Consider the following 12,062-nt stretch of genomic DNA (forward strand, 5'->3'; position numbering starts at 1 on the left):
TCTTGTATGTACGACACATACGATTCAGTTGGCGACTGGACACTGGTAGCGAGCTCCTGTCGTGCAGTTGCGTGGTGGCTGGTCAGGTCCCCTAAGATGTCACATTGCTTCTCCTTGAACATGTCCGGGGTCTTGCTCCTCGTCCTTACTTTTTACACTCGAGTTCGCGCTATTCCATGATATCCTTCTCACTTGCTCTTAATTTTCTGCACGGCGATCGCGTGCGTGGTTTCACAGTACGTGCATGGAGTGGCTCCCAACAACATTCAGCATTGAAATTTTTTTTTTTTATGCGGACAATTGTGTTGTCACTACCGAGACGCAAGATTAGGTGCTGGTGAAAACTGTCTCAGACAACAGTGATAATAACAGATGTTAGGGGGTCACTTACTTAGCGGACTTGTGCTATGCCACAAGGGGTTCACTAGACTGTAGAATTCGCGATTAGCTCCAGTAACGTAGCGGCACGTTGCCAGAGCCAATCTCCTAGGTCACGGCTAGACAATGATGCAGCATGCAACGTTGTATTTACGTTTAAAAACGCTCACTAGACCAAGAAAAATCAGCTATCAGCTCATTTTTCATACATAGCCTCCAAAACTAGAAAAATAATACATAGCCTTCAAAACTAGAAGATAGTGCACGCTTCCAATCTTGGAGACCACACAACTAGCCAGTACAAGCTAAACTCGACCAAGTCAACAAAAAATCCAATATGGGGGCTTTCAAAATCGATCGGCATAGCTCAAAACAAACGATTTAGTCCAGAAAATTGAACTTCAAAACATAAATTCATCCAAAAAATTGGTAGCGAAAATGCATTAGTGCAATGGGAACCTCGACGGTGCATTTGTGAAGTCCAAAATATCCAACAAATCCACATTTTCGTTGTCCAAAAAATTTATTGACAACTGTAACGAAATCCTGGTTATAAAGAATTTTTCATGAATTTGTCACTACGATTATATCTGGGTTTGACTGTACATGTAGTCTGCCCGACACAGAGAACCAGCGACGTGTGGTCAATCTACAATTTTTCCCCTAGTGCCATACTTTCTAAGCCGATGATCGGTGCCACACCACGATGTACCACGTAGTAGCTTTAAATCAGTCATATATATATTGAAGACTTCCAGTTAAGTGTTCTTCAAAGCATGAATACGTCATCACAAAAAAGCATCATCGTGTAATTTGCGCACCTCAGTACATTTTTTTGGCGATGTCGACTGATTTTGAGAAATTAAATTCATCGAAAAGGCATGACCTTACAATGTATGCTAAATGGGTGTCCTTTTCAGAGCTGCATGCCAATTTAATCACGAACGAAACTGCTGCGAGCAGGTACACTGCCTGTAGCAATGGGAGACCAGAAATTTAGGGATTTTTAAGCTTCGCCTGTGAGGGTTCAATGTGAAAGCGAAGTCCGGCCCCTAGTGCGTCCTTCAAATGCCAAGTGCTTACTTATTATATTTTGTCACACACACGCAAAAGTGCGCGTACGAAAGCGCAACGTATAGTAATTGTCCAGGTTTTTTATCAATTTAACGGCCCTTTTATAACAACTTATTAAAAATATTGTACAGTGATATAGTCACATGGTCCTATATTATAAACTGCACGTAGGCGTGACACTTGTATTCCTAAATGGTCACATTCTGTCGTCGCTCTTGCGTTAGTTATCATTCGACTTGTTCTTCTGGAGACCTCTTCCGGCCAACCGCAACAAGCATCGTCTTATGGTCGGTCAAATGGCAACTGCAGTCAGTACTTCACTTCTTTAATGGTGTCATGAGAATGAAAAGCGAAATCTATGCAAGTGTTGTGGTTTGTTGAAATGGCATTTCCTTGAAGGGGCATAAAAAGTCTCACAATACCTCACAGATGGCAGCACATTATCTAGGGTTTGCTATTAGCTTGATCAACGCCTCTGGAAAGGGATGATATGTTTTACACTAGATGGACATGGTTGTCCATTTTTAGAGCTGTTTGAAAGTTCCTTGTGGGTTTTTAGCGTGATGGCTGCACTATCCCGGCCTTTTTCGACGTAGTTTGATGGCCTCCTAAATTTGCCTACAAATCGCCGAATGGGCTCGTTTTCGTCGCGACACCTGTCAAACAAAATGCGTTAGGGAGACTCCCTCCCCTACATGGCATTTATGCAGTGTTTTTTGCCGAAGCAGCTGCAAGCATCATCGTGGCTTTGTGGTAAGACACCTGCTTGCCACGCGATCAGCCCGGGTTCGATTATCAATGAGACTGAAAATTTTATTTTTCATTTTATTTGCTTCTTTCTCGGTTTTTCGCTCACGGACGATTTTTCGCTCACAACCAACAGTGCCGACGCCGACGGCAGAATTTCTGTGACACGAGCTCTCTAACGCTCTTTCGTTAAAATATGAAACCCCTCTTAAGTATGTCTGTGAAGCCACCAGAGCAAGTCTCCTGCCATGGAAACCTCGTAACGCACCAAAAAACACGCCGGTTTAGCGGCTGCAATGAAGGCCACCTGTCTGCAGTGGTCCTGTACCTATAATAAGCTTGGCCTAAAGGTTCGTGACCAGTAGCAATTATTGATGAAATTATTGGCTGTGTTCTTCCTCAAATAAACATGCGCTCTTTCCATAACATTTCGTGCTAGCTTGTTTTTTTTTTTTTTGTTGCTTATTAAAGGATAATGTGATCACGGATCAATACCCAGAATAGATGGGAGACTCATGTGGTTTCATTTATAATTTTCACGCAAATATTTAATATTTTCATAATACAATGACACAAAAAAATAAATCATTTTTTGCATTCCATTGAGGTATGTTACATTGAGATTTTACTATTATTTAAGGTATGCAAGATCACACAACTTAATGGCTATTTCACCTCGTTTGCTGAATGTGCATGAAACACAAATGCAGGTAATGATTGCTGAAGCAACATGAAGTTTAAAAGTTTGATAAACTAACGCTGAAGGTAGAGTCTCTGGATTAAGTCGAACAAGCAGCTCCTGTAGCTCCTTTTCTCGATGGCACCGCAGGTACACAATAACCAAGTTAAGGCTGGCCAGGATTCGTAGCTCTGGTGATGCCATGCTCTGCACATGAATGCACAGCAGTATCAACAATTGAGTCAAGCACAGCAAAGCCAAAAAATTTCAATACTAGTCGATAAAAAAGAACATGAAGTACTTTGAATTTTTCGCTTTTGTACCAACAAGCGCATACATATCAAGTCCTCAGAAACACAAAGGAGATATGTCACAGAACACCCGTTCATTCATTTCAGCCTAAAGTATGACGAGACAAGACAAATTTGCAAAGCAATAGCAGCGCTCTCACTTAGAGGGACCGACAAACAATTTTCATGGTGACATTTTTTTAGCGGAATGGAAAGCTTACCGGTCAGTCAGTCTAATCATGAAATTCCAGAGTGAGAAATGCCACAAGACATTAGTAGAGTTTCTCTGTCTGAAGCGAATATAAAGTCTTATACTTTCATGTTGCAAACAGTGAGTGTGTAGGCAGTTCGTGTTCGTGCACGATGGTTTACGGCGCTTATGTGCACTTCGCGTGCATGTGACACGGCCCAACATGGTTCAGCGGCGGCCGCAACGGCAGTGTTGCTTCTCACCGTGCAACTCCTTTTACGTCGTAAGCAGTGCAGAACTGAGCGGGGCTGAATAATGTTATATACATACTCTAATTTTGAGGAATGGCCCGCCTGACAGGCCTAGGCTTTGCGACTAGGTGCAGGAAAGTGATCTACTCCATATTTCAGAAACCATCTTCAATTCTCTTTCGCTAGGCAGTGTCACATGATGGTTTTTGTTAAAGCCCCTGAATAAAATAAAAGTAACAGCCTCTAGTGTTATTTTCTCCCGTCCTCTTCTCTTGTGCTTTCCCCCAACGCTCAGTGCTCCCATTGGCCGAACGCCATCACGTGCCCCTAGTGTGCATTTTCTCGCTTTTTTTTTAAGTTTTTCTTGGGCTCAAGCTCCACAGCGGTGCCCAACACGACAAGCTCCGCATGTTTACAGCATGTTTTGCATCTGTTTTTCAGAATTCTGCTGCGTGGTTTCTGTCTGTATGTGTTTGCGATTCCCATTTGGTGGCGCGCTTGCGGTTACTGCAAATGTTAAACTGACGGCAAGCTACTTTTGGATTATGTTTGAGAAGTGAGATGCGCCACGATGGTAGATCTAGCTGTATAGAATCTGCTGGGACGACTTCAAACCGTGTCGACTCTGTAAGGTACGCGGGTGTCTCTTCGCATTTCGATAACATCGCTAGGTTTTTGTCCTTCTAAGGGCCGCATATTAATTTTTTTGTTTTATTTGTAATATTCGTCCACAACTTCCATGAAGTAGTTTTCAAATGCGTTTCTGTTAAGCACTGTGTAGGATCCTTGGAGACGCTTCTCGGCTTGCGCGCAAGGCACGTTTCACGGCATTGCGGACGTCCACCGCATGTGGCATTTTTTGTGTGCGGAGAATGCGGCGTGCGTTTTCAACTTCAGGTGCTGGTGTGCTATTGCCACGTTCTTTGACTAATAGATCCGGATTTTCTTCACAGAACCAGTTGCTTCGAATTTTTTTACCCGCGCGTCATCCCGCCTATATATATCTACAGCCGTCAGCAGTCTGACAAAGGCCACCGTGACGCGCGGTTGTTTTTCGCCGCCACCCAAGCGCAACATTTCTATGTCCTCTAACCCGGCATTGCAGCTTGCTGCTGTGACTCGGGCTGCCAATGCCATTTGGGTGAAAATCATGCATGGCCGTGTAGACGTGGCATGAGACCACGCGGTCGTCCAAGGACCTGAGGGGGTCCAAACTTACTTACTAATAAAGTTTTTCAATCTGTCCATCAGTCGACGTCTTCTCGTTGTGTTTCGGCAGTCAGTAATAACTTCACATGAAAAAAATCTCACCGAAATACCAGCTGACGAGTGCGAGCGCTTCGCGGCAACAGCGTTAGACGCGGAGAGCGTCTGCTAGCTATGCACCGCGTAAGTGGAATCATGATCGAAAAAAGGGATTGCGAATGCCGGCACAGGAGTAGGAGAGAGGAGTTGTTGTTTTTTTCATTTTGTTCAGGGGCTTAAGTTTTTGTTACCTTTAGGTACAATTTAAAAACATAAATCCTACTGACAATGCGAAAAAAATGCTAGTCTGCGACTATACTTGATAGTTCTTTTCATTTATTCTGGGATCTAATCACTCTTTCTGGCCAGGCGTGTGTCTCTTTAAAGGGTTCTACAACACTCTTTCGGCGTGGTCAGAGAAAACAGCACTGCCTATTAGTGGTCGATGCTCCTCAGAACACATGAGCTAAAGATTATACAGTGAAACCTCGTTAAACCGTACCCGCTTAAACAGTAGTTTCGTTTTAAAAGTAGCAAAGCCAAATCCCCGACTCGGCGCCCATTGAACATAATGCATTTTGTATCCGCATAAACCGCACCAGCTTATCACGCATGTATCGGTTAATAAGTAGTGTTTCCAATTTTCATTGCTCACTCGCCACGGCAAGGCATCCCCAAAGAGGTTTAAATAAATCTTGCTGGAGTGGAGGCCGCCTGTACATACCAATGGGGTGCAGTGAATCCATGGTGACCATCTTGCCATAGGCAAGACACTGTAGCCGAAGCGCACTTGCCGCTTCTTTCCGCCGTGGTTTTTAACGGTTATGGAGGGCATTACATGGTAAATTGTCAAGAATAAGATGTCAAATGGCAAACAAGAATACAGTCGAGCTTATTCTGTTTCTTTAAGAGTTTTCCTTGCAATCGTGCACACTGACAAAACTTTCTCGGCATTCATTTTCTTTTTTTATTTTATTCTTCATGCAACGAAACCTGGTGCATAAATAGATTTCGAACACTTTCATTTAGTGGAATATAAAAGTGGGTGTCCCAAGCTTCACATGTACAAAAGGATATGATCATCGAATCAAAAGATGTATGTGGGAAAGCTGCAGTGAGGAGTAAGCCCCCCTTCCCCCCCCCCTCGCCACCTACTCTCAGAAATTGGTTTTTAATTCTTGATCCCTTTTATTTTAGCTTGAGGATAAAACCTCGCTCTTTTGGTTCACAACCATTTGTCTGTGGTAGAATTTTCTTCTGGAGCTGTTTTAGCTCCCCCTAGAAAACACAAACCATTTTTTTTTTTTTGTGAGAGCTGCCGTGTAGTCGATGCAACTCTCACGTCTTCAACTTGAATACAAACAACGACACGAGTATCCTTCGGTTATGATAGCTTTTTTTGCAGTTAGTTGCATCACAAACATTGCACAGTTCAGACACTGGTTTTCGCTCACTGCACTTCAAATAACAAAATAAAAGGCATGAATGTAAAAAAAAAAATAATTTATGACAGCAAGGTGTATGGCCAGGCTAGTTGATGAAAATCTACAATAGCTCACAGCACACTCAATTCGTCCGTGTCGTGCACAGTGAGCTGTTCTGGCTATGCCGCTGCTAGTAATCAAAAACGAAATGACAGATATGCCTTTCAACGAATAGTTAACGGCGTGTTATTTTTCTACTCGCTTACCACTCTTGTGGTATCAACAAGCGAAAGGATGTGTACAGTGGACATTGCAGGTGTTTTGGAAACGCATCTAGCCCAGTAAGTCAACTTGCAAGTCACAGTCCAGTCCAGTTGTAACAATTCGACAAGTGTCTCTAACATATTTGATCGCTGTATTTTTGCTACCAGTCATCCCGTCATCTAATGACACAAGTGTTTAACAGCACACCCTGAAGTGCTTTGAACATTTTGGTCCTTAAAACACCCGCTAGGAAAAAAAGGCCGTGAGATATGTGAATACAGGTTGAGAGCTGTCAACATGCATGTGTTCTGGCATACAGTTTTCACCAAGTTCGAAATATGATACAACTGAAACATTATCCCAAAAAACCTTTTCGCTTCACCTATGTAGCCTTAAGAGAGGCACAATGTATTCATTACAATGTCTGGACGCTATACAACACCGGCGAACATTTGGAACATCTGTGCGGCTGCCGTCGCTTGAATTGCGGAAGGCGCGCTTCCTGCCTATGGCAAGATGGCGGAGCGCGGCTTGACCTGAGGGCTGCCTCTTCCACTCCAGCAAATATTACTTTAACCTCCTTGGTCATCCCCCACTGGGCGTCCTAACAGAACAACAAGCCCCAGAGATCGAAACACCCCTCGCTTGTTTGTATTGATGGTAATGATGAGAGGTGGCTGTCCCCTTTGAATCGGGTGGTCACAGATAGTGTAGCGGCTGTGTTGAAGCATTCGGTTGGCTAGGCTTTGTCCATGCAATGGCACTTTGCACGAACACGCAAACACAGTGAGCGCTTGCTTTGCTTTCTTTGTTCCTTTGGCACCGTGCATACGTGTTCTCTGGTTGTTCCGTGCCGTACAGCTCTCGTGTCGTTTTTCCCGTGTTGTGTATGTGTGCTTGTGCTGCTTCGTAGTTGCGTCATGCCAAAGCTGGGACAAAAGCATTGAGTGCTGAAAATAGAGGAGAAATTGGACATAATTTCTGCTATTGAAAGTGGCACGAAAAAATCGGCGCTGGCTCACGAAAACGACCAGCCGTTGATTGCGGTGTGTGGAATTTGGAATTCTAGAGAGAAGTTGCTCAGCAGTGTTGCTGCAACTGTGAAAATGTGCCGGCTACGTGGTTCGGCATTTTTGAATATAGAGGAGGCACTGGTGATGTGGCTAAAAGCTGCACGGTCGAAAAATCTGCCTATCAGCAGACCCCTGCTCGTGGAGAAGGGTCTGGTTTTTGCCTCGCAGCTTAACCATGACAACTTCGTGTGCAGCAATGGCTGGCTGGCCAGATTTAAGGCGAGGCACGGCATTACCACGAGGACTGTTTTGGGAGAAGGTGCTGCTGCTGACTTGGATGGCACGGAGCAGTGGCGAAATGGTCAGCTGAAGAGCATCTTGGAAAACTATGCACTTGATGACATCTTTAGTATGAATGAATCGGCGCTATTCTTTAAGCTGCTACGAAAAAAAAACACTGGCGTTCAAAGGCGAGACGTGCAACAGTGGCAAGCATGCAAAAGACAGAATATCAGTGGCGTTTTGTGTAAACATGACTGGAACCGACAAAGCTTCGCTCCTCGTGATTGGAAAGTTGGCGAAGCCTAGATGTTTCAAAGGTGCCCGATTGCCATCACGAGTCATCTTTCACAGCAACACCAAAGCATGGATGACGGCAAAACTCTTTGAGGAGTATGTGCGCCTCATCGATCGTCGCTTTGCGGCTAAGAAGGGAAAAGTTGTTCTTATTTTAGACAACGCTTCGGTGCACGTCGCCCTGGACAACCTGACGGCTGTAAAGTTGGCGTTTCTGCCACCAAACACATCAGCGATTGCCCAGCCCTTGGACCAAGGCATCATTCGAGCTGTAAAACAGCTCTACAAGAAGCTCTACAAGAAGAATCTGCTGCGCAGATTTCTTCTGGCCATTGAATGTGGCAAATTATTCTCCATCGAACTGACCGGCATGATTCACCTGCTTGAATACTTTTGGCGGCAGGTTGAAGTAACGACAGTTCAAAATTGTTTCAAGCGTGCTGGCTTCAGTGGGTGTGCGCGGGCGACGCAGATGACGCTAGTGACACCATCGACCAGACTTCGGATATCGTAGACGAAGCTTGCAAAACTCTGCTAGCTGAAGTGCTGGAGCAGCAGGGCATTACGGAAGGAATTTCCTTCCCCAACTTCAGAGACGCAGACAGCGATGTGCAGACATCTCCGGACATGTCTGACGAAGCCATTGTTGCCTCGGTTGTCGAAGTGTCGCCAAATGATAGCGATGAGGACGACATGCAAAGCGACAACACGGGTGATCCAGGTCCGACAGTGGCCGAAGCTGCGCATTGCGTCAGCGTCATGCGGGTATTTGCCGAGAAGAGGGGGCTGGCGGAAAAGCTGGTTCGCAGCATAAGTGAGTTTGAGGCCGCTGTCGTTGCTGCTAGGCCGCCGCGTCGTCAAATGAAGATTACAGACTGTCACGCAAAGTTAATAAATTACTGCACGTTTTTTGTTCTTTCATTGCACTGCCTGAAGGTTTTTTTTTTTAACAGGTAAGTGAGCGACCTGACGCTATTTCTGTTAAGCAGTACTACCATTTAGTATGTACTTTTTCCGAGCTCCGGCCAACTATGGTTTAACGAGGTTTTACTGTAGTCAATATGGGGCCTTGAATTACAATTTTTAAAGTCAGCCAGAAATAGTTCTCTTTTGCTTCAATAAATGATGCCACATACCCAAACTCATGATAATTGGCCGATGCCGATTTGAACATTGTGAGCTGCATAGTTGCGGAGGCGGCCACAAAAAACCGCCAGTTGGCTGCACACATGCAATCACATTGAAAGTAAACTGCACGCCTGAAGATGAAAAAATTCAGCAGATCCCAAGTAGCATGGCAATCGATGTGATGCGAAGCATGCGGACTATGGTGTAGACTTTTTTTTGTTGAACGACACATTACAAAATGACGCTAAACATACGTACAAATGTTATACGTGCAGACATGTATGTTTAACAGTCACATATGGTTTACATAACCAGTTGTTTACAGTTAGGTAACAAATTTAAGAACAACATGGGTATTACCAACACCAGAAGCAGTAAGTTGAAATTTAGTGCCTGTGCTTTGCGAGGACCCTGGATAGTGCCATACGTAGACCAAATTCTGTGGATGGCGCTGAAGTATACAAACCAAGGTAGCCCGACGTGACGCCTGTATTACAGAAGTACATATGTAATGTATATGAAATTAGATAGCCCAGCATTACAACCACAATTGATGTCCCACTAACATTATGCCTGTATGGAGCCTTTTCCAAAAGAGCTCCATGACCTGGCGTGGTCATGTGGTAGAATGCTTGACTGTAATGCAGAATTCTTGGGTTCTATTCCTACTGGGTCCATACATATAATCTGCATTTGTCGGGTCAATGCTGCCGATGTCTGCTTTTTTTGCACTCTCACATTTAAATTACCAATGTCTGAGACGGACGGACGGACAGATACGTAATAAAGTGTCTACCATATGCAAAGAAATGTTTCGCATTTAAAAGAAGTGCTAAAGGTGCGTAACGAAACTTCTTTCTCCCATGCCCTTCCTCTCCACTTACAGCGTGCTTGCCAGGACAAGAGAATATAGAAGGAACACGACGGTGTACAACAGATTTTGTAACTATGCTATGCTCGTACGAGATATATTGAAAAATTTTTGCAGAGGTCAATTTGTGACGCAATAAAGTTCCTTCAATGAAGATATTCGATGGTTACATAAAAAAGGGTACCGGGCCCCTTCACCAGAAATTTAATGACAGCATACGCAGCACAACTACTGCTCAGAAAGGCAGCAATTAACACAGTAACGTACACTTAATTCTGTATTTTTATTTTATTTTTGTGCATTATGATCCAGTAGCTCACCCGAAGGACTGTGTTGAATTGAGCTTCAGCAGCCTCCATGCAGTTCATGGACATGGCATACAAGCCCTGCATGATCAAAAATAACGATCATTTTTGTGATCCCTTTGCTTACACTTGCTGTTATTATTGCTCAGCCACCTAAGCGTCTGTGCAAAAACTGATATGGCATGTTATACAGACCTATCAGTATTTCTTACTTCACATTTTTTCCACTATCCACCCACTAAACCTCTTTAATACAGTGCCACCGAAATTAATCTAATTATTACTGGGTGATTCCACGAGAGATCGACACGGGTCCATAAGTTGATATTTTAGATTTCATTGAGTATTTTATATTTCATGCACCTCTCACCAGGTAGCCCGAAAGTCAACTTCCTTTTATGATTAACGGCATAACTTAGGAAAAAAAAAATATCAAACTTCACCAACACGGAGGCACCAATTTCGTCACCTGTCATTTTCGAAAATTGCAGATGCTATAAACAGACAAATATTTTTGCTTCAAGGAAGATATTTTTTACCTGAAATGCATGTCTAATGAAAAATGAATTCATACGGTTTCAAGTTTGTGAGCCTTAAGAAAATAGCTTTTAAAAATGTCTAATTTTGCGACAGTTTAAAATAAGTTACGTATTCCCTATTTTTTTTCTCCGAAAGTGATGCAAGCAGCGTTTTCAAACTCGACACGTTTTAAGGATATAGTGTGTTCATTAGGTACATAAATTATTGCTGCTGTAGGGAAATGTAAATTTTTATATATTGCTTCAAAGTTCTCATATTGGCAAAAGTGTACTCCACTGAAATTTGAATAATAAAAAAACACCATCTTCGATTTTTCTTAAAATCTCGTAAATGAACAGCCGAAGGCCATTATACAGTAATATAGAAAAACATGTTGCATTATTTTGTTTTTAGCGACAATACTCGTGGTACAAATCAGAGCTTTTCGAGAATGCGCTGATAAGTTGAGAAATCTAGAAATGTGAATGGAAAAGCGGCAATAAGCTTCAAACGTGAGTAAACGTGACCGCATTTGGTGAAGAACAGCTGTTTTAGCAGATAGGAGTAACTATTTTGAACACGGTATTCTACAGTATCTGAATTCACTCTTATACGCAGAGCACTGAGACTTCTAATATGTGGTGCCTCTCCATTACTGACACACAGATGGAGCTGCTGTGACGGCCACGTGTTTGCAACACGTTGGGTAAGAGAATTGAATGTTGAACGAGTTCATAAAGTATCCACAGTGCGAATGCAAATATCCACAGTGCGAATGCAAAACTGAAGTATAGTACGTTAAAATGAATTTCACAATGTTTTTGTCGATAAAATTACAGGAGGCATAATCTTTGTCCGTACTTTGAACCATATGATCTAAAGCATTGCTTCCGAGATGCGGCGCACAGCAATTCATCTGTAGAGCAGACGACGGAGGACAACTTGCCCTAAAGCGTGTTCTTCAGTCTAATACGGCAGTCTTCGTGCCCCAAATGATAAAAACTTGTTACGAATCATTTATCAAGTGTCAAGTTTGAAAACGCTGCTTGCATTACTTTCGAAGAAAAAAAAAATGGGGAATACGTAACTTATTTTAAACTGTCGCAAA

At 43.2% G+C, this 12,062-nt stretch overlaps 1 protein-coding gene across 2 annotated transcripts in view; it reads right to left on the reverse strand.

The window, feature by feature from the left end:
• Mau2 (Mau2 sister chromatid cohesion factor) overlaps nucleotides 1–12,062 on the reverse strand; it is a 162,110-nt gene that overhangs the window by 71,651 nt on the left and 78,397 nt on the right. For both annotated transcript variants that reach the window (XM_075865679.1, XM_037412234.2), the window contains 2 exons: nucleotides 10,451–10,516; nucleotides 2,958–3,085 (listed from right to left, as the gene is read on the reverse strand). In XM_075865679.1, coding sequence (XP_075721794.1) covers nucleotides 2,958–3,085; nucleotides 10,451–10,516 — 194 coding nt within the window. The remainder of the gene's footprint in view (nucleotides 1–2,957; nucleotides 3,086–10,450; nucleotides 10,517–12,062) is intronic.

Source organism: Rhipicephalus microplus, chromosome 1, assembly GCF_043290135.1.
Source record: "Rhipicephalus microplus isolate Deutch F79 chromosome 1, USDA_Rmic, whole genome shotgun sequence".
Taxonomy (NCBI): Eukaryota; Metazoa; Arthropoda; class Arachnida; order Ixodida; family Ixodidae; genus Rhipicephalus; species Rhipicephalus microplus.